Consider the following 23,136-nt stretch of genomic DNA (forward strand, 5'->3'; position numbering starts at 1 on the left):
CGTATTTACCCTGGACCTACCTTGGCTCCAGTGTTTACAGGAGCCTATGTACTGCCAGAAGCTGACACGGCTCCTTTCAGTTATTCAGCTGCCCCATCCTACTTTAGAACCAAATGCTCCTGTTGGCTTTGCCATGCTAGTTCACTGTTCCTTTCCAGAGTCTAAGAATTGAATTTCAAATCTAATTTGTTTAAGGTTAACTTGGTTAGGAGGTATTTATAGCCTAAGCATTGTATCTTGTGCTCCCTTTCTAGTGAATGGGGAGACACAGCTGTCTTGAAGGCCATTTGTCTTTCCTGTGAAGGCGCCTGTTTCTCTCTGGTGACTACAAGGGAAGCCAGTGATAACAAGCTGAGACTAATGAGTATCTGCAGGTAGATAAAACACAAGTTGATCTGGGAAAAAAATTTATGTACACAAGTGCTAGCAAAACTCAGTAGGATAGTGCAATGGTAGTGTCGCTGTAGTTATGATTAAGACATGGAGATAATCATACTGCTGGGCTATGCAAAAGATATACATCTAGTGGCTCTCTTGAGGTTCTGCCCTCTGGTGTTATAATTCGCTTGTAATTCTCACTGAAATCAACCTATGCCTTTGGCCTCATAGATATTTTTCCTTCAATTCTCACCTGCTAGATTAATCAAACAAGTTTGTGAAAGTAAAAACCTCATAGTTATTTGAAACACCATCTACAAAAGAGAAAATGCCAGCCGCGTGCCCCTCAGCAATGAAGCACAGCCACCAACTGAAGAAACACTTTTAGACAACGTTCACAAATGTGCCTTCACTGCTCCCAGACATTTCTTGAGGACTGAGATTGCCCAACATGTTCAGCTCCAGGCTTCTACCAGCAATGCCTGAAGGTTCTTGGAGCTCCTGTCCTCCCCTGGTGCTTGGCTGAGGGCCACCATCATCACAAGGATGAGCAGCTGGCTCAGCAGCGCAGGCTTAGACCAGCTGACTCCTCTCAATGGATGATCTGACAGATTCAACCTCGCAAACCAAAGTCCTTTAGAGAACTGCATCTGTGCTCAGGAGAAGTGTGTGTTGAACCCCTGCAACAAAGGTTCTCTATATGTTTTCCGTGTCATAATGCAATGACATGGTTGTGGTTCATCATCCTTTAGCTCCCAATTAGTCTCTGTGCTTGTGTCGGAAGGCATTTAGTGAGGTGACTGATTTGTTTTGGGAGAGGGGCCTGATCTTCAAAGCAGACGTCTGAAACCGAAATTGAAAAGTTAATCATGAAGGACAACAAGAGATATGTTAAACATTAACTTCAGAAGTACAGATAAGTGTCTGCCCTTCTACTTCACCCTTGTTAGAGGCAAGACACAACCCCAGCCTTAGCAGTGGGGGATTTATGCTCCCTCTGACCTAAAGTAATCGTAACTCAGCTCTCTAATATGGTCTTATAATGCATACATACAACTTTGTGTTCTTACGTGTGGTGTTCAAATTCATGGTTAATATTGTGCGGGGTTTTTTTTGGAGGTTCTCTTTTCTTTGTATACCATCAGGTTCTGAGTTCTTTGGGAAAGGGACAACAAGATATTTGAGCACTTACATTGTATAAACGTGAGGGTTTCAGATAATAATGAGCAGATTTCATTCCTAATCTTTAACACCAGTTGGAGCCAGAGAGCTGGTTAAGTTTTTAGAACCGAGGTTACCAGGATGATTCTGCCCAGTGACGGCTGTTGAGCTGTCAATCACAGGATGCAGTCATAAGCTGGTCTTCGTGGCTCACCCAGACACCCTCCTTTCCATTTCTTCTGCCTTTCTGCTGACTATTATGCAGCTGTGATATTGAGAGGTGTCACTACCAGCTGTTCTGCTTTGTGGCTCCTGGGCTCTGTTTTCCTGGTAACACTAATGTATTGGGGGGAAAATTACTTTAATGCTCATTGCTCTAATTCTCTTTTTATGCTCTTTGCTTGGAGCAGATGATTTATGCTGCTTTATGAGAGGTTTTACAAGTAAATATGTATGTGCAAATACACAGTTCTTAAATAAAGATTGATTGAAAGCACCGGGCAGTATGACTCAGTAAATGGCATAATTTTACAGCTGTAATTTTGTTTGCATGAGTTTTATGTTGTTATACTCCTAAAATTGTTAAGGTTGGGGAAGACCTCTAGATCATCAAGTCCAACCATTCACCTGCCACCAATATTGCCAACTAAACCGTGTCCCTCAGTGCCACATCTCCATGGCTCTTTAGCACCTCCAGGCACAGTGACTCCACCTCCTCACTGGACAGCCTGTGCCAATGCCTGACCACACTTCTAGGGAAGAAGCTTGCTGAACCTCCTGTGGTTAAATACTCATGACAGCACAGTATCAGCTTAAAAGCTGGCTATGCGCTGGTTGTTGATCATGCTGTCTTTTGGCTTGTTCATCTCTTTGCGTTCCCACATAAATTTGGGTTTCTTCATGATAATTGATGAAAATTTCTCAGCTTTTGAGCATTCAAGAATTCTTTGGGAACACATTTGTTCCCTGTCCATTCACAGAGACAACTGTGATGCAAGAAGAGCTGTTCCTCATTATCAGGAGGAGAGCAAGATCAAGCTGTGTCTGAGATGTCCTTTTGCTGATGGTTAGAGGCTACAGAATGTCGTTCAGTGGGAAGCCAGATCCACATGAAAAGGACATGGCATAGAAGTGTAGAATACCCTCAGATGGTAGAGGCTCACAAGGATCATCAAGTGCAACCCTGGCTACCATCCAAAATTTAAACCCTGTGTCTGAGAGTGATGTCCCAATGCACTTTAGTCATGCTGAGGCTGTGGGAGCATTGATTTTCTGTATCCACTGTGCTGAGTGCCCAAGCTTCCAGCAGGGTGACCACATGTGATAACATCCTGACGTGGCAGGGTGAGGAGCAGCTCTGAGCCCACCTTTCCTCAGCTGACTGCACTGAGATGTGGCTGCTTCTATTCACAGGTTAGGGGTTGTTCATTTGTAAGAAGCTGTGGGCGTTGTATGTGTGAAGTCAAAGCTTCAGTTTATGAATCTTTCCCCACTCTATTTATGTTACTTGGGGGAGGGTGCTACTTTCATTTAGTAAACAGCTGGTGTAGCTGGAAAATAACAGGCCAAGCTGTGGCACTCAGTGCTTTGGGTCTTTAACTCATCAGTTGAGTTAAATTGGGAAGATCAGCTAAAAAGACCTTTGAAGATGCAGTGGATGTCCCCACTCCCATTGGTGTATCTCTTACTTCTGCTTCTCCCATTCTTCCCTGGCCAACATGGTAGGTACAGCATAGCTGCTCTTATATTTTGCAAGACTCAGTATTTTCTTCTCCTTTCTTCCTTTCTTTCATCCTTCCCTTCTTTCCTTCTTTTCCTCCTTCCTTCTCTCCTTCTCTTATTGGTTTACCCTCTGGATAATTCACCATTAGCAGGTGGAACTTGGAAAAAACGTTCAATTTCTGCAAATATAGTTTAATTCTTGAACTTTTTTTTTTTTCTTTTTTTAACTCTGATATTTTAGAGACAATGTTTGACTGGCTGTGGCTGCTTGCCATTGACTACTGGGGTTATTATATCATGTAAATGGGATTCAGCTTAGAAGTGCTGATTTTAGGCTGATGGAGATGAGTTCCTGAGCTTTCTCTCCCAGGTTGTTAAATCAGAACACTCTGCACTTCTCTTGCCTTCTCAATTGCCCAGTTTCTCTTCTACTTCGAAAAGTAATTGCCGGTGACTCATGGATTGCTTTAATTCTCTAAACGTAGGATGCAGAATGTTCTCTCTGGGCAGATTGGATTAACTTAGTGTATCTAAATTCTGATGATGTTGTCTATCTGTGTTTGACTTCTGTGATTGTTCCCTCATTAAAGTGAGTTGTTTAAAGTATGTAGGGTACCTTAATCATCTTATAAACACTGAACAGTCATCTCTTTCTATACTGTTTTCTCTATTTCATCTTTCTTTTCTTGTTTGGAATGTGGTTTCCTTTACATGTTTGCCATTCGATCTCTATTCCTCACAGTTCAGTCTGTAAGAACTTCTTGTACAGTTTCTTGTTATTTTCAGGTCATTGGAGAACACAGATGGTATTTTTACATGTTTTTATACCTTTGTTTCTTAATATAGGCTGTAGCACTGTACCTTCTGCTGCTTTCTTCCTGAGAGGCTGCATTATTGAGTTTCCTGATTTCCTACTAAAGCTTATTTTTTCTTTGAAATATAAGATTTTCTTCTATTCTCTGCCATTTTGTCATCCCTTTGAACTCCAGATTTAGATCCTCAGCCAGCTCCGATTATTGAGATCAGTTCCATGAGCTTTGCATTTTAAGATCTAATAGTGGGAACCTTTAGGTCAGACTATATTTTTTTGCATGAGTGACAGAAGCCACTTTTGGGGGGTCAAAGTCTTTTAAGCTTTGGGAAGATATTGAGTCATGCAGGTCAATAAGAGCAAAAGGCACTGTAGGGTTTGGGACAGGAAAATGACCATATATATGGAATATAAAGAATAAGGTTCAGGCTCACAGCTGTTCCGCTGACAACGTAGTTACGTTTGCAAATTAATATATATACATAAAGAAATCTGATGTTATAATTTCCATTGCATTTCTTATCTGTAGGTGAAGAAAATAAATTTACTGAATGGTCAACAGACATTATCAGTGTTTGGGAAGGAGACTCCATTAATGTAACTTGTTCGAAGAACAGTTCAGAAAATGAAGTGGGGACATACTTGAGGACTAGAACGACGCGAACCAATATTGTATACGTTTCCGCCAAGAATACTTCAAATATACATCCGAATTTTGCTAATCGCACCAAGTATTCAAAGGAAGGAAGAAATCTCATAATCACTGTGCACAACATACAGAAATCTGATTCAAATATCTACTACTGCAGCAGCTACACTAAAAAGAATGGCCGTCACTTTAGGCGAGATGGGAAGTCAGTCACTGTGGTTGTGAGAGGTATAGTGGTTCCCTTCTGTGTATTATGAATTAATAAATACAGCGGTTTATTTTAAATAATGGATTGGGAAAAAAGCATAGAGTCTAACAGAGTGTCATGCAAAGAGGAAGCTGGTGCTAAGTGCTAGGCAGGGTTTGTTGAATGTCAGTGGATACAGGGATTCATGTTTTATCTCTTTTTAGAGGAAACTTCCCTGTTTATAATCATTTCTGGTTAGGAGAAGAATTCTTCTGTCTTCTTTTATTTTCTGCTCTTCTCTTTTCCTTTCTCCTCTTGTTTAATTTTTATGCTTATTAAAAGAGGGTTGAGATGTTCTTTAGAAGGTTATTCCCAGATATACTTACATTGCTGGTGAGACCATTTAACCTGATCTAGTTCATTTATTGCAGGATCAGTAATGGGCATTTAAATCTAATTATCACATTCTTCCTTAGGCTTCTCTTTTCAGACTTCTTCACTGTGTTTTCTCAAGTGAATTCCATCTTGTTGGTTCTAAACTGTTTCTTCAAATTATGTTTTAAAATTATCTTTTATATCATTTTGATGCTGAACCTCTTCCATGAAATGGTTGCAACCTTTCCAGGGTTATCTTTGCACAAAAATGATGAGTTGTCTTTATTCCCTCATAGATCAAATATCATTGTCAATGATAACATCAGAAAGTATGAAGTATACTGAAAGCATGCAGAGATTTATCCTTAAAAAATCCCATTTTATCAAAATTTCCATGCTTTGTTTTTTTCTCTATTTGTTCCATAGTGTGTTGTATGAGGCAGCCATTAATCTCTCTTTGTTTTTAGCTAAAACCAATGGGGTCATTGAACAATCACCACAGTCTGTCAGCACTCAACAAGGAGAGTCCATCAACATTACCTGTGTGTTGAAGAGCTCACACGAAGATGAAGAGATCATGTTGCTCAAGATTCACATGCAACTTGAAAATGTGTTGTGTGTTTCAAGTCAGAACACTTCGACTATTTCTCCCACTTTTGCTAATCGCTTGGAGTGTTCAAAGCAAGAGGAGAAACTGGTGATAACTCTCCACAACCTACAGGAAAGCGATACCGATATATATGTATGTGCTGCGGCGCTGAAAAATTCCTCTCTCACAGTCAGTGAAAGCGGTACCATGTTGCTGGTTAAAGGTACTGTTTGTTTAATCATAAATAACTATAGGCATGCTAGAAAACAAAAGGCAGAGTAAAAGCTTGCAGAACTTTAGTCAAACCAGGAAGAGCACTGCTCCATGGCTAGGCAAGGCTGGGGAGAGTGCTTGGACTCCTCTGCACTGTTGTATTCCAAGTCCTAAATAAGTGCTTCTACCTGCCATTGAACAACCAAAAGGGGATTTTAAAAGGGGAAACTGAATATAATCATGTATCTTAACAAAGAAAAAGGTCAAAATCAGACAATAATCTCTTCACTGTGTGAAAACTCTGTCTGTTTCAGAAAATGAATCGGTGCTTTTAGCATCAGTTCTATCACCTTAATGGGACTTAATGTCCTTTAGAAACCATTCACTATAGCAAGTCTATGCCAGGAAGTACAGAACAAGTCCTTAGATATTTACTTACAGCACCAAAGATAACAAAGATGTTCTCGTACATCCTTATTATTTACTAAGCAAAATGTAAGCATATTTTACAGAGCCAGGTTTTTGATCTTGCAGTTTTGAAGATGAAGATGAAAACAGCAGTATAACACTTGATTTTGATGTTTCTTGTGCAGTTTAAGCATTGGACTTTGATGGGATCTTTGGGCAATTAAACTAAGGTTTACACAGGTGCTATGAGTTGTGAAGGGTCTATTTGCAGCCTGCAGATAAAGACTGTGGTCTCATTCTCATCTGCTGATCACATCTGTGCAACAACTTGTTAACTTGACTTGGGGAAAATGACAGCTGCTCATCAAGGCAGTGGGGTGAAGTTATTCAGATATGGGTAAATTTAGGTTCTAGAGAACTATAACCCTTCCCACTGGCACTATTCTACACGTTGTAAATAACACAGATCACAACAGCCTCTTTTGTCTGTACTGCTTTCATCCTCCCAAACTGGCTGTTGTGTAATTCTTACCTACAGTGGTGGAGACCTCTGTACTGCTGTGACACTGCAGTAAAACATTTTCTGTTTCCATTGTGAGCGTGTGGTTCTGCTTCTGATGTGAGTTACAGAAGCCATCACCTTCGTGGAGTGCTCCTCACTTACCGCTCGCAGTCATCACTTGCCTCTGGGAGGGAATCAGAGGGAATGACAATGAGAAGAGTGACAGGGTGACAAATGTGGCTGTGTATTGTGCTGATCTTAGTTGATTTCCTGCTGACCAGGGCCACCCCTAGACATGAATAAGTTTTCTATGATAAAAGTAAAATTCTACTTCTCCTCACTTTTATGTATTACTACTAATGCAATTCCACATGCAGGTGGGAAGCAGACAGTATGCAGTACCAGTTCCTTGGCCATCTACATTCCTACCATTGTGGTAGCACTGCTGTTATCTGCACTGACATGCTACATCTTGAGCCGTATCGATGTGAGTATGCTGTTACCATGCAAAACTGAATCCAGGTTGAGTGAATAGATGTGTTTTCAATTATACTCAAATGTATTGTGTGAAACAGCAATTGAGTCAAGCAAACAGGTTGATAAACCTAAGGTTTTATATTGTCTCCTCCTTGCCCTTGTTCAGTGTCTGCTTGCTGTAAGTTTTTGGAGGTAAATACTGCCTTATGCTTCTGGAGCATTTAGTAAGTTATGAGATAGTGTTTGCTTTTCAGCAGGAAACTTGGGTAAGCTCTGTAGTCAGCAACACAGCCATGTATTTTATCTATTTCCCCAAATGGGGCAATCCTTGATTCTGTTTTGCTTCTATTAATTTGTCATCAGTCATGACAAGAAACTTCACGAGGGAGTTTTTTACACTCCATAAACATTACTCAAAATTAACAGTAGGATTCACAGGTCAGACTCTTGTGCTGTACTTGCAGCTTCAGATCAGCTGAAAATAGCATTGTATCATTGTGGGGTAGTCAAGGCTGTGGGAGCTGCTTTCTTGTGGTATTGGTAACAAGCAAAAATTTAATGATAAGCATTATTTATATTGGGACTGCAATTACATCCAAATCTTGAAGGAATATTTAGTGGGATTGCATAAGGCTGATAATGCAGAGTGAAACCATCAGGTCATAAGTTTCCACATAAAGATGTCATCATATTCCAAAAGAAATTTAGCAGTATATTTTTTCACAAGCAACCAGACAACTAGAAGGTAAGCTGGCTCCATTTCAAGCTCTCTTCTTAATGGTTTCTTGCTTTGTTTTGCAGATGAAGAATTTTTTCCAGAAAAAGAAAATAAATGTAGTGTACGAAGATATGTCCTTCAGTTCTAGAAGCAACACCTTAGTCAGAACTAACACTTACTCAAATAACAATTAAACTGCTGTGAGCTGGGACCACGCGTGGATTGACTGTTCCTTTTTAGGTGTCTGAGAGCTGCCTTAGCAACTTGATGTAGTAGCTGAACCAGAAATGCTATTACCTACCTTGTTTAGCGGAAGGAAAAATCTGCCTTGTTTCCAAAGCTGTTTTTACTTATTTTGACCGCTCGTTAAATGCCTTTTACTTTTTTATGTATAGAAAAGATGGAGACGTGTGTAACCTCCACATGTATTTGCAGCGTGGTGTGGAAAGCAGTATTTTTGGAGTGTACATTTGACTATAGGCAATATATGAGATTGTTTCTTAGACTGAACTTCCTTATAGGGAAGTTGTAATGGTTTGAGAAGTCTGGTTCTGAACTTTAGTAAATGCTCAGGAAGACCACAACAGGTTTGATGAATAATAAGCAATAGATTCACGTATGAATGGAGTACAGCTTTCTTAAATGTCGATGTGTGTCTGCTCAAGAGCTTTGGTAGCTAAAACTACTCAGAAGTTAAAGCGAATTCTGAAGATAATTCAGAAACTTGGGAACAGAATACATTAGGAGCAAAGGGCTTGATGTATGGGTTTAGCCCTTCAAAGGTCAGAATGGTCCAATAAAATTGCAGTCAAATGTAGCTATTAAATTAGTGATCTTGTTGGAGATATGGCACGGATGGAGACAGTCTTGACATTGTTGACACACGAAACTATTAGACTTAGCGCATGATGGCTTTGTAGGAAAGCAGAAATATGTGACATGGGTGTTGCCTCAAACTCAAGATGTCTTAAAAACGATACAGCAGACTGTATTTCTCCAGGCTCATTACTTTAAACAGTACAATACAGGGTTAACTAAGCTGGGAAAAAACTAAGGACTGCATGCCAGCAGTCATGGCTGAGCCTGATCCAAAACTGTTCTAAGGGAGAATTTTTGCTAAACTCTCATCAGCCATACATTTTAGTTGGTAATAGCTTAGAATCCTTAGGATGAGCACAGGTCTCCACAGCTGGAGAAAGGTAATAGTTGTCCCCAGGAGTGTTGGGTTTTGCAGAGCTGGGTCAGTAGTGGAAAGAACAGTTTCCAATTTTGCATGCCCAAAAGAATATGAAATTGCCTGATGAAGAGGCAGGATTAACAGGAATGGTTTGTGCCATCTATGGACAGGCTAGAACTAGAGTCTTTCTTTACTGATGTGTCTATTTTTTGAGGGACTAAGGTTGGTTTCACATCTATAAGTGTGCTTAGCTGGTTTTAATCCAGGCACACAAGATCTTCCATGACAACCCTGCTGCTTGGGAGAGGTCATTTCCTTTCAAACATCACTTGTGAAATACTGTGAACCAGATCCAAGGAGGAAATCTGTTCATCCAAATGTCTGGTGGGTCTGGATTTCCCTTGTAGCAGAGGAGTGTCCACATGGCTTCATGTGGATAAACTGATGCACCCAGGAGTTTTATACAGTTATTTGCTACTTTTTACATGTATTAAAGACTGTTTTATGTGTCTTGCAAATTAATGCTGGATATTTAATGGACTTTTTTTGTGTAGATTATAATTCAAAATAGAGTGATATGAAGGTTGTTTTTTTGTTTGTTTGTTTGTTGTTGTTTTTTTGTTTTTTGTTTTTTGGTTTTTTGTGTTTTTTGTTGTTTTTTTTTTTGCTAATTTCACCTGCCAGCACTTCAAATAAAGCGTGATAACCATTTTCCTCTTTATTTGCAAAGTCTTCTTTGTTTGTTTGTTTGTTTGTTTTTTCTACTACGCTGCTCATCACTGAACTAAACACAGAAGAACACTTTGAAAGTTGTGTACTCACGCAGTCCTTTTGTGACAGATAAGACAAGGTTCCCAAAAGGCCAGAAGTGCCAAATAGTGTTGGGGAGGAATTGGCACAACCCTTGGGCAGCCCCTTGTCATGGTGGCCATGGGACTTGCTAGATCTTAGAGCAGGAGATGGCACCCTGCCACTGTGGGCTCTATTTCATGCTTGTCTTGTATCTTTTCCTACCTTATTGCAGGAGCATTAAAGGAGATTTCAGAGAAAAACAGGCAAAGTTTGGGAATAAATCTGCTATTCCTGTTCCCACAGTAAGCAGCTGAGACGGGGGGCCATTTTGTGGTCCATTTCCTGAGCCAATGATGGCTGTAGATGGGGGTTGCACAGTGGCTGCCAGCACAATCTCAAGGTGGACACAGCTGTGGGGTCCTGTGGCAAGACCAGCACAGCCCTTATGGGGTCCCATGACTTCTTATAAGTTCTGGTGCCCTTCACCCCAGTGCCCAGGTCCCAGGCAACAGGCATCCCAGTGCAGAGCTGCACAGGGCCTCATGCCAGGGACTACTGGAGCCAGGATGGAAGGCCTGGACTCAGGGCTGGAGCAAAGTAAACTCTAAAGAACGAGGGTGGCCTTGCAGCCACTTCTTCAGGAACAAGAAGAGCACCTTGGCATCCTCCTCTGCACACCCCAGAGCTGCATGAAGAGAACTGCCATAGCTGTCAGTCAGAAAGGAATGGGCTCCTCTACTTTTGCCTCTGTTTCTGACAAGCTCAGCTCACACATGAGAGTAGATGTTCTACAAATTAGGTACTTTATTCAGATTGCTAAGTCAAGGCCTGAACTAATGATTGAGCACCTGGTAAAGGGGCACAGCCAGCCCTGGGAGCACAGGTGAAAGCAATTCGTCTGCAGGACTGGAAGGAGTGGAATCAGGTTCCAGTCCTCCCTAACATCATTTAAGAGCTGGTTGCCACGAGGGAAGGGTTTCTACCTGGAGGTTCCTTCTTCTGGAGTGCTTGTTGAGTCCTGACCCCTGGGATGGGTAAGTAGGTTTTTCTTTCTTTATCTAGATTGTGATTGTCATCCTTTTTTGGATAATTTAGGGCATTTTCTACAGGTACTAATCTAGGAACTAAAGTGCCCTATGGTCTGTCATGTGTTGTTGTAAGATCTGCTAGCTGATTTGAGTTGCTTCCTCCAGCTGAGAGTCACACCAGTGAAATGCCTAAAAATATTCAAAGGGTCTAGTCGGTGAGGCTGCCAATGTCATGTATTTGAAATAGGATCTAACAGGGCTTTGCTGGAGCCATTGTTAAGGTTATAGCAGAGGTTTTCCTCTAGAGCGTGCCTCCCTGGGAAGGATAACAGCACCTTAGTCTGTTGGGCTTTTGAACCCTTCTTTGCCTTGTGTGAATAAAAGTCTTCAGACTTCAGTGGGGGGGGGGGGGAATGTAGGGGTTTAGAAGAAAAGAGCAACATTTACAGAAAGGTGCTGTGTGGAGTTTCAAGATAAGCAAAGTGATATTTAACACTAGCTTTCAGTAGCAATGCTGCAGTGCAAACGTGACCGCAGTTGTGGGGAGGGGGGAAAAAGCTGTGAAAGGAAACATTGGAGGTGGTTTCTTCGGTTTTGTGTACATACAACTAAGCAGAGCTGACGGAAATGAGTGTGACACATAGCATGACATTTCTTTAGTTGTACCTATATGAAGATGTAGAAAAACAAAGCACTCAAAATTAACCCAAGCAGTAGTGAATGAACTACTCAAAAAGACCTGCTGGGGAAATAAGCTCAGTAGAAGAGGATGAGGTTGAGTGTTTGGCTGTTGGAGAGGGTGCTGGGGAGATGCAGCATTGACTCAGAGCTTCCCTGGAAGGCAAAAATGTTAATTTTTCATATTCAAGGTAGAAAACAATATTCTGTGGTTATCCTGTTTTCCTTACTGTTGTTCAGTGTTCTGCCTCTACACTGGAAAGGTATGTATTTATCAAGAAGAGGCAGCAAGTGTGTTGTAGAGCACTGAGACCTTCCAGTAGCTGCAAGGTTGAGAACTGTATCAGATTATTAGTGTGTTCCTCTGCCACATTTCTAGGGCTGAAGGACAGAAAATGCAACTGGAAGCAAACCAGTTCCAAGGGACAGAGCAGAGAGCTGCAGGTCTAGCTTCAGTGTTTACCAAACAGGAATGGAGAAAGCAGAGACAGCTGAGCAAGGTCAGGCAAAAATGGCAGGTGAGGTATGGGCTATTTTAGAAGTGGTTCAGGGAACTACATCAGTATGGAGTTGCCTGGTTTGAGCCCTCAGGAAGTAGGGGGCCCAACAAAAATAACCTCTGGTTATTCACAACACTGGAGAGAGCAGCCAGCATGCATGTATTACCACTTCTGGAGTTCATAAGTAAGATTTAACCAAGGAAACCATTTTAACCTTTTCACTAAAGCTTCTCTGACACATACATGCTTGAAATCAGATACCAAGAAAGAGCACAAGGAGGCTGTTAAGCAGAATGAGTGATCTGTGATGGGGAAAAGAGCTGAATGTCTGTGTCATAGAATCCTGTTCCCTGCTGGGAGCTGAGGGAGCACCTGCAACTTCCAGGCAACCACAAGGAAAATTAAAGGCCAGCACTGTGCTTTATTACTACTTTCTGTTAGGAAAGAAGCAGGGTAACTTTTCAGACATACTGTTTCACTACACGTAGTATAATACAACTCTCAGACAAGCCTTGTGAGATGCCACGGAGATCAGTTTGATTGTCATGATTTGTGTCTGCATTATGTTATATATGATCAGAGATATGATTGACAGCAAGTTTGTTGGTAAATAACCCTTAAAGTGTACAGTCATTTTCTTATGTTTTTTTTTTTAATGTTTTTGTGTTTTTTTTTTTCTTTTTTAAGGCTAGATGGTGAGATCTCATGGTGTCCAAATGTCTGTGAAATAAATATATTAGTAACACCTCTATTGATATCTCTGCTACTCTAATTCATGTACAATAGTATGCTCGTAGTGCAAGCTCTTGTAGAAAGCCTCCTGGAAGTGGAAGCAGTTAGTGAACAAACTTTTAACAGCCTTTGGACTATAGCTCCTAGTATTTCCAAGGCTAAAATGAAAACCAGAGGCCTTCTTTGGAGGGCAAGCTGTATGTTTTTTCCTTGCATGAGTGGTATTGTAAATTAAAGTGTTGCATGCAGAAATAGATAGGCTTTGCAGCTTAGACTTCTTCAGAATTAGGCAAGCCTGGTGGGATCCACGCTTGAAAGCATCATTTTTTTTATTATATATGTATTTTAAATCATTGTCTCTGTTGTCCTGGCTCTTGTTTGTTGGTGAATCTTTCCGTTATGATCGTGGCAAGTTAACAAGTTGTCTTTGTTTGTGTGGCTGGAGGCAGAGATGGGTGGATCTCCCAGCACTGTTATTCAGTGCCAAGCTCTGACACTTAGACCTGAGGGCACAACTTTGGAACAAAAAGAGAGGCACAACTGGTTGTAATTAATTATATTCAATACTAACTTGTTGTATTCCGCTAGATTCTCTTAAACAACTGTAGTGCCTCAAGATAAAAGTTGTGGTCTTTGTGGTAAAAATACAGAAGTCTGTGTGCTGCAGAGATGCTTTAGGTGTTATATCTGTTGCTTATCACTGCTACTGGGTGGGCTGTCAGCAGTCTGGCTTGTAACCATCCAGACAGACTGATGATAATGTTCTAATAGGACATTGTGGTTCCTGTGTATTAGAAAGGTCTCCCATACTGCTGCTGCAGAGTGGAAAAACTGTCTCACTTCTCTGAAAAACTGTTGTCCTTACCTTCTTTGAACTGGGATTACATCAGGGCTGCTGCTGTCTACATTCTGCTCTGCGTTACAGTAACTGTGGCTGTTAGGCTTGTTGGTGGAAACAGCCCCTTGGGGGACCAAGGTGTTGCAGACCATCAATGCTCTCTACTTCAAGCCTGCAGTGACCCATGGGGTTGTTGTGATCTAAATGCAGGGTCCAGCACTTGGTCCTGTGAATCTTTGTCCTATTGGCCTCAGCTCAGCAATCAGCCTGTCCAGATCCCACTGTAGGACCTTCCCACCCTCACACAGATTGATACTTCCTCCCAGCTTGGCGTCATCTGCGAACTTACTGAGGGTACACTCAAGGGTAACCCCTGTCCAGGTTATCAATAATGATATTAAACATGGCCAGTGTGATGTGGCAATCAAATGTTTCAGCTGAAGTTGCCGTCACTTTAAGTCCTTTACATGAAAAAGTCTGGATTTCTGGGTTGTTTGTCTACCTCCTACAACGTGACTTAAGAGAGAGAACCTCCTGAACTTACACCATTCCTACTTGCCTGTGCAGTGGAGATTCTGACACGTGTCACTGGCATGTTGTGAGTGACTGAGCTCTGCTCCCTGTGGATAGTGACAGGAAAATTTCTGTAACCAAGGCATTAACACAAGGCAACCTTTTTTGGTTGATCATGAAGGATACGATCTGAGGTTTTCTCTTCTGCTGTGATTTCTGTATCACAATTAGAGCCTTTGATATTAGAGCAGGGATTTTGCATATGTTGTTTATCACTTATTACCTCTCTCTTTAGAGGCAGAGCCTTTCAGTGCACAGGCTGCAGCACTTTACGTGGGCATTTCTACACTATGTTTGTGTGTTTTTTCCTCTGCATGTTGCTGGATGGTTGTGGCAGCTTTAACTGCTTCCTGAGCTTGTGCACGCTGACCGCAGTTAGACCGCTGCTTAGCTGTCATTACGCTTAGGTCTGGCTTGTGTATTGTGGGCAAGGTATTGAAAGGTATCTCAGCACGGAGTTCATAGAAGTGCTTGAATGAGCATTGCTCAAAAACTGTTGCAACATAGTGACCTTTCACAAAGCATCTATGCATCTGCACAGATACTGAGCAAATCCACAGGCATCTGCCGTGCACTGAGCACCAGCACATCCCTGTTACACTGTTATCACTGCCTGAGGTTGCTTAAAACCAGGTATGCTAACAGCAAAGTAGATTCATCTGCATGACTAGAAAGTTCTGAGCTCCCAGTTTGACAGTGGAAAAAGTACAGAGAGGGAAACACCACAGCCTGGAGTACTGAAAATGAAGCTGCTTTAGGGACAGAAGGTGAACATGAAATTACTGTTGCCTGTTCATTTTAAGCAGAGCTATTTTAGTAATTGCAAAGTGATAGCTGGGTGGGGAAAAATCATATCTGCCTGCCTGCTGAGTTCAAGGAGGTTCAATAGTTGTATTTGCAATACATTGTTCATATGGGGAAAGGAAGGATACTTTGCAGTACTGTGTGCTTCAGGTATGAGCCTGTGACTCAGTCTGAAATGAAAAAGGTTTTCAAATGCTCAGTTTATTTCAAAGCTGTGCAATTACTTTTCAGAAGCACTCTCATACATGGTTCTGCTGTGCATTCTGCCTGCTGGTCCTGGGCTTCTCCTTATCTGAGAGCGCACCAGGTTCTCTGAGCTGTGATGTGATGGTCATGCTCTGCTGCTGCAAGGTGGCCCAGCTGCCTGAGCGTCTCAAGGATCATGCTATTATGCATTGAAACCATATGAAAGAAGTTCTTCAACCTGAATCATATGTAGGCTAATGTACAGATTACTTGTATCTGCTTGAGCAAGGTATTGCCGGCTCTGAAAAATCCACTATTGGCTGAAGTCATTTTTCAAGTTAAATTTTAAGCATGCTCAGCTATACGCCTTTAGATAAGTACTGCATTTTTCTTGGTGGTTTTAAAACTGTATAATGTAAATAATAGAACAAAACCAGAGGGCATTTATCTATAATTTTTTTCTTAGCTTTTGGGAGCCTTTCTAGCAATCACATGCTAGAAGTGGTAAAAATAGCTGCTTTACTGTCTCCTTGTGGCAGAACTTGATCAGAAATATCCATAAAGCTCTGCTGCCGTATCCCAGCAGTGGCTTGGTCTCAAGAAAGCAATTAATCTCTGAATACTAACCTGCCACATTGAGTGATATCCAGAACATGAGTTTGTGCAAGCATCTATACAGAGCTTTTTGGAGCTGAATGAATTGTGATGCATTGTCAATGCAAAGAGGCTCTGGAAAAGGAGGGGATTTTAGTAACCTTGAGATGTTTGGATGAAGCAGTAAGTGAAAGTGCTGCCATGCTCCGAGGAATGTTTTTTCATAGCTGTGATGAGTGGTAAATGGTGCTGCACTTATTTGTCTACAGCAAATTCAGCAGCCAGCTCTGCTCTGAGCTTACATCATGTGTAACCTGGAAGTGGTCTCAAACTAAACCAGCAAGAGAAGAGGGTGACATTATCATCTTGTGTAGCCCTGTTATGTTCTAGATAAAGCCTGGCACCGCTTGTCTTTTATGACAGTTGTCTTCCCCTTCCTGATGTAACACTCTTTATTTCATTTACTGTACCAGTATCTGAATTAGCTCCTGAGGTCATTTCATCCTTTTCTTTTATTCTGCAGAGCCTGGGATCAAAAAGGCAGGTAGATGCAGCGCATTATAAAGTGTTCTGTGAAGGGTATCTTAGCAGCAAGTTGATATTTGTAAGAGTCAAAAGTTGTATCCTTCTTAGTTTTTCTCTGCTCACTTTTCTGTTACCCATTTCCGTTGTGACAGAAGAGGTGACATCAAGAACCACAACAATGGTGCTTAGATTTGCTACTTGGAAATGAAGCCAGAACTGCCTTGTGTGATACCAAAAGCCCGGCCAGCCGGAGAGAAAGGGAAGGAGGGTTGTTATTGTGAGATCCCTTACAGCTGGAGGAAAAGGAAATACCAGAGGCTATTAGAAGGAAATCTGTACTTAATATTCTGTGGTCTCAAATGGTTTAACTGCTTTCACAGATAGGAAAAAAGCAAGGCAGTTTAAAAGATTTTAAATGAGGAATGCTATAGTAGCTGGCATTGCTATTTAACAGGAAAAGCCTTGTTCACTTATTGGTGTTTGATTGTGTAAGATTATACATGTTTTTATTGTATCAGTTCCCGTGTTTGCCTTGAAACACCGTTTGCTGCTCCTTAGCTTCTTAATTAATGAGGGAAGGAACCTTCTGATATGTTAAGAAAATGGATAAAGACATTGGAACATCACCAAAGGCATTTTTCAAGGATGCTAAAGCAGTAGCAATGGGCTAGGGCCAGCAAGGAAGATTGTAAAGTGGATTTTAAAATGTAGGGCTAGAAAGGAATCAGAAGTGATTGGATTAATGTGTCTGCTATGGAAAATAATTGAAGGTACCTAAATCTAGTGTTTGTCTAACCTGTTCCTTCCAACTCCAGCTGCTGGCATAATCCATACAGTCTGTTCTCGAGTTGAATTTACCTGTTATTTGTCTGACCTGACTCTGTGCTGAAAATATGATGTGGTTGGTTGTGACAGGCGGTGCAGCTATTCTGAAGTATCTGTGGTAGGGTTTGGTGGTTTGGCAGAACAGGGCACCCTGCAGGTGCTGCTGCCTGAGAAGAGACAAACTTGCAACATAACTTGTGAGGAATTGGTAGGAATGTAGGATTTTAGAGATATGGAGCTTTCATTTAACAAGACAATGTAATTCCTGAAATAATACAGTATCGAGTGTGGATAAGTGCATTGTAGGGGAGCTTGATAAGCAAACAGGGCTGGGGACAGACCCATTCAGCTATAGGGGATGTTACAGTGTGAGAGATGTGCTCCTATATGTGGACAGTGACAAACAGTGTTTAAATCTTTGGAGCTTTCCTGATGTACATACAGACGCATGTGGACATGAAGCTCTTCCCCTTCCATCCTGCACCCCTTCCTATCATCAGTGGAAGATTTTCATCTGCGTGTTTTACATCATTCAGGCTCAGATCTATTTCAGTGGCTTTCCTGATGCCTACAGGATTTAGATACCAGGGATAAAACAAAAGTTCATTTAATTTTCTACACTTAGGATTTCAGCTTCATTAAAATTCTTCAGAAGATTCGTCTTCATGATGGATCTTTAACATGGAGTCTTCCTTCAAAGAAAATAATTCCCACAGCAGGAAACAAATGAACCCACTCCAGAGAGATCTCTGCAATTCTATCCCCAGGTGAATGTACCCTCATGGGTACATAACGCAGGTAGCTGTATTTCTTTCCAACATTTGCCTTATCCTGTGGGGACTGCATTTTAACTTCACTGTGCAACGGAAGCATGCTGCTTCTGCGTGCTCCCCCAGGATCAGAATATGAGTGCTCTCCTTTGAGTAACAAACAGGATCTTGAGCCAGTTTTAAGCTGCTAGTGCTCAGCACTTGTTTCTACATGCATAACTTTGAGATACTATAGTGTCTGATAATTATTTTTCAGAGGCTGCAAAGCACCTGAGCTCTTGCTTAGAGCCCAAGGATGCTTGCCTTCCTCTGAAAGGCAGTTGTGTGTGCTCCTAGCTGCCATAGAACTTGAACTCTGATTTGGGTGAGAAAACAGATGGCCTCAAATTTTCTGAGCAACGTGATGATACTTCTACTCTTAGAATAGAACTGCTTGAGTAAGTAGGAAGGGATCTTTAAAGGTGATCAAGTCCAACTCCTGCAATGAACTGCAATGAACATCTACAGCCTTCTAGGGGGAGAAATCTGTAGCACATCATTCTCTGATAGGGAACAGATGGGTAATGAAGTTACTGTGTTTTCAAAGGTCTCTTGCTTTGAGGATTGCCCTGGGAAATGCAGGCAGGCTCACTTTGCAGACTGCTCTGAGGAGCTCTCAGGTTATTCTGTTAGCGCTTAGCAAAACTGTTCTTGCTCTGTCTGCTTCTGTTGGATTCAGCTGTGTCTGTGTCCTCCTGGTTTTGCGTTATTCTCATTTATCAAAAGTGTTAGAAAAAAACATAAACATGAGCTACTTGAGTGCTCTTAACACTCGGTAGATAATGTGGGTTGAGTTTTTTTATGTGAAGAAAGCAGAAGACTATTAGAGCAATGTTTATTTTCAAACCACAGGCAAAAGATAGTTGCTTTGTAGGCTGAACTACACAACTTGCAGACAAGAGCCGGATGCCAGAGCCTGAGTGGCTGCCGTTAAATCTCCCGTCACAATGTTCCTATTCTACCTGTGTATTTGGAAGATGGTGTCATGAATACCTGCATGTATGCAGTGAGGTTTTGTCCTCGTTCTTTCAGCCAGGCTGCTCTGGGAGTCTTCAGAAGTAGCAGGGTGCATGCTCCCCATCCCTAGGAGCTGGATTTTGCTCATGGAACAGCACAGCACCCCCTGCCTGGGCAGCAGACCGTTTCCAAAGCATTGTTGGATGAGCTGGAAGCTCCCCAGTAACACTGGCATGTGTGGAAGGAAGTGAAAACAATACAGCAGCTTCCAATGGCTTTATTCCTATTAGCTTGTTCGTGAAAGGACTTCATGCTTTCTGCTGAGATTGGATGAGACTGTTGTTAATTAAACAATTAGCTGCTTAAAATGTATTTATTAAGGCTTAACAGGCAGGCTGCAGATATGCATCAGTTACAGAGCCACAGTATCTGCAATAAATGTTTTTCACCCCATAATCAACTATGGCTTAATTAGGCAATGCTGGGATAATAAATAGAGTGGGTAAGACTTGCCTTTATAATTGAGATTTAATCAGCCAACTCTTGTATGTTCTTTGAGTAATTGATTATTCTACACATTTATCAAGGATTAAAAACGCAGTGGTAGATATGCAAATCCCCTTGCATTAAACACATCTGAAATGCTAGAATAGCATTTAATGCTTATTAGCATTCAATCTAAATGACATACACATTGGCGATCTCACTTCTGGTAGACTGTTTTATTGCTGTTTATAAATACTTCTTTTTTATCTACCCAAGCTGAACTGCTTGTGTTTGTTGCTTTGTAAGTAGTTGTAGGAGATAGGCAGGGGGTAAACCAGATAGCTCACTCATTCAACCCTGTGTACACTTGGGGGGCCTCTATCTGAGTAAGATTTCCCTTACTCAAGGCATTCCAGTAGACAGGGTTAAATAAGCATGGCATCAGAATGAGAACATGAAATTGTGGGTAGTGATGACAGCTCATTTCTGAAGTGAGAAGTATGCCAGACTAATATTCCAGTTTAAAGTGAAAGCAAAACTTAAAGCAAAAAACACACCCAAGGCTGCACCTTGATAAATATGCTTTTGCAGCTCATGCAGCTTGCACAGTGTCACAGGCAGTGCTGGAAGAGAAGTGTAGAGGTGGCACAAGCAGGAAATACACTGAGCTAATAGGTTTCTGTAAGAGTTTAGTTGTGTATAGCTGAGCATTGGGAACAACGTGTATCAGTATTTCACTTCTATGCCCTGATAAATGTCAGAAATACATGATGGAAGAAAGCAGGAGCCAAGGCTAAAGGTCTCTCAGTGCACGGCCGATATGCAAGGTTAATTTCTGTGCTATCAGATGTGTTTGTGGAATCAGTGCTGCTCAGTTTTTACAACTCACTGCAGGGCAGGTCCTCTGCATCTGCTCTCTAAGCTTCTCATCCATATCCTGAAAGCCACTTTTCCAAATTACAAGAGCAGCAAGCCAAATGGCTGCTGTGCAATTTTACAACATAGGCTGCTTGCTTGATTTCCCACTTTGTGAAGCATTCCTTGCTAATTTCAGCTTGGACACAAGAGGGTGATATTCCTTTAAGAATTTGTTTGCTGTAAGGTGCACACTGTTCTTGGTGAATGCATTTGAGAGAGAAAGCAGCCTAATTCATTTGTATTTGCAAGTGGTGGCTAGCCTTGCACTTGTTTGACATTTGTGATCTGTAGCAGAGCTGTGCTGCAGCACTGGGGGGTGCTCCAGAACTGGGTGGGCACTAGAACTTGCTGGCTGAGTGAATGTGCTTATAATGCTGCAAAAAACATTGAATTTGATTGCAGCTCTTTCCAGGATATTCCTCATGACCTTACTGAGAGTCCCTACTGAGGACTCCTTCCTTTGAGTATTTTCAGAGGTGTGGGCTGTAGTGATATATGTCTGTGGATTGTAGCCATTCTCACCTTGTCCATTGCAAATGAGATACATGCAAGACTGGGTGCTCACAGCTGACTGCTTCTTGCATTTTGAGGCAGCACAGTGCGAAATAAACTGTTTCTGCCTCAGGCAGGAATTATGGTTTCTGATTGCAAGTGGAGCAGTGTTGAGAGAAAAGTTGTCTGTAGGATGAGAGCATCCTGTTCGTGCACATCCAGTCTCACTTGCAGCCTGCTGGTTTAGGGATGTGAGTCTGGGGCTGGGGGTAGTGATGGCTCTGCTGCTCAACTCCAACCCGCTTGTAATCCTAACTTACATGCTTCCAAAGCTGAACCTAAATCCCATCTGCTGCCATGAAGCATGTAGGAAGCAAATGACAAACACTGCTGCCACCCACCCCACTCTTGCTGACCTGATCTCAAGGCTTGAAACACATCTCTGTGCTGTGTGTCACTGCAGGTGATCCCTCGAGACTGTTTTGCTTCAGTCCAGCAGGTCTACCTCTGTGCTTCTATTGGAGAGGCTGCTTGACCTAGGAGCAAAAAACATAAAAGGAACTCTGGGAGTAACTGTGATATGTTCAGTTACAGCTGGGTTCTGGTCCCTATGTATATGAACAGATGGAAGAGATGGGATTCCTCTGGTTGTGCCCTGTTGAGGGGTATAGAGAAGGACTGCCAGGAGTCACCACTGCATCCCTGTATGAACAAGGCTAATGTTAACTCTCACCCAGCTACAACAGCACAGGCAGATATAGATTTAGGATTGTCTCCTGGTTGCTCTTTGCCTCCTCCATCCCGCAGTGGTGTCTGGGACCAGCGGTGCCTCCTCTGACAACAGCATTGTGATGAGCTGAATCTCTGAAGCTACAAACTGCTGGATGCCTCTCTGGATATGTAATCCCTGCACTTGGAACCCATGTGAGCCTGTGCAAAGCAAATTACTGCAGACTAAATATATGTTCAGGATGTGTTGAAAGTTGGCAGCGTAGCTGCCTGGGGTAGCCAGGGGAGGAGGAGGGAAATGGTCAGCTTTCTCTTTCTGTTGCAGTGGATGATGCTCGGAGTCCTTTAAAAGACTTTAACATGGTTTTGGAAAGGAAGAGCTGGAGGAGATTCAGCCATAAAAAGCTGGATGGAGGCTGAAGGGTGCAACGTGCCTGGGAATTGTGAGACAGGATCAGCAGCCAGCTTTGATCAGAGAAGATGAATTTGAGAGCAGATTCTTTCATAGCAACTCAGAACAGGGATTTGGCACCTCCTGATGAATTGGGGGAGACGGACTTCTGCTATGACCCATTCCACGATCACAGTTCACTTGTGATCCTTTGTATGAGTTACGCTGTGTGTTGGCAGCAGTTCGTGTCCTTAAAAGAACACAACCAAAATAAAGATCAGTTGCCTTGCCTTTTTTTACTGTAACTAATTGCTAATGTTGTTACAGTGGAAAGAATACTTTAAAACTGAGTTGGACCTTTGTATTTGAATTGACTGACTTTTGTGTTTCACCTGGCTTGCTCAGAAATTAGAATTGACTTTGCTTGCTTTTTCTGTTCAGAATCACTTTCTGGCCATTTGCCCAGAGCAGAAGAGCCCCAGGCTCTTCAATACTGAATGCAGACTGGAAGTGGGGCCAAACTATTCTCTAAAATGTTCTGCTTTGAATAAGGAGATGGCTGTAATTGATTGAAGTTTTCTTTTACTCTTCCACAAACTGGAAAATCTAACCCAAATTCACTGGAGAATCGTGGATTTTTGTCTGTAGGCAGTTCTGTTCGTAGTGAGTCATGATTAAAAAGTTAAGAATTCTTGTTAGTATTTTGGAAACAAATGCCCATCTGATTGTTTTGGTTCTGCAGTGTTGTATATGTGCTTGCCATGTTGGTTCTCAAGGTTGAAGTGGCTTTTTCAGCTGAGCATCCTGCCCACGCACAGCGTGTTAGAATCAGAATCATTACAGTTGGGAGAGACTTCTATAGATTACCAAGTCCAACCCCACCATGCCCACTAAAATGGACTAAATAAAATA

The 23,136-nt window shown here is 41.9% G+C and overlaps 1 protein-coding gene and 1 long non-coding RNA gene across 6 annotated transcripts in view; both read left to right on the forward strand.

Moving 5' to 3' along the window:
* CD7 (CD7 molecule) overlaps positions 1-10,088 on the forward strand; it is a 32,491-nt gene extending 22,403 nt beyond the window's left edge. For 3 of the 5 annotated variants that reach the window (XM_015880072.2, XM_032448295.1, XM_015880071.2), the window contains exons 7-11: positions 255-3,260; positions 4,602-4,949; positions 5,751-6,095; positions 7,373-7,482; positions 8,274-10,088. In XM_015880072.2, the coding sequence (XP_015735558.1) occupies positions 3,188-3,260; positions 4,602-4,949; positions 5,751-6,095; positions 7,373-7,482; positions 8,274-8,384 (987 nt within the window). In that variant the 5' untranslated portion in view covers positions 255-3,187 and the 3' untranslated portion in view covers positions 8,385-10,088. The remainder of the gene's footprint in view (positions 1-254; positions 3,261-4,601; positions 4,950-5,750; positions 6,096-7,372; positions 7,483-8,273) is intronic. The other 2 variants (XM_032448296.1, XM_015880074.2) reach the window with 2 other exon arrangements.
* Positions 10,089-10,967: 879 nt separating this feature from the next.
* Positions 10,968-22,915, forward strand: LOC107321968. Its single transcript, XR_001558736.2, has 2 exons — positions 10,968-11,193; positions 22,159-22,915. It is a non-coding gene; the product is annotated as an uncharacterized LOC107321968 (long non-coding RNA).
* Positions 22,916-23,136: the final 221 nt, after the last annotated feature.

The sequence above is a fragment of the Coturnix japonica genome, chromosome 18, assembly GCF_001577835.2.
Source record: "Coturnix japonica isolate 7356 chromosome 18, Coturnix japonica 2.1, whole genome shotgun sequence".
Lineage (NCBI taxonomy): Eukaryota > Metazoa > Chordata > Aves > Galliformes > Phasianidae > Coturnix > Coturnix japonica.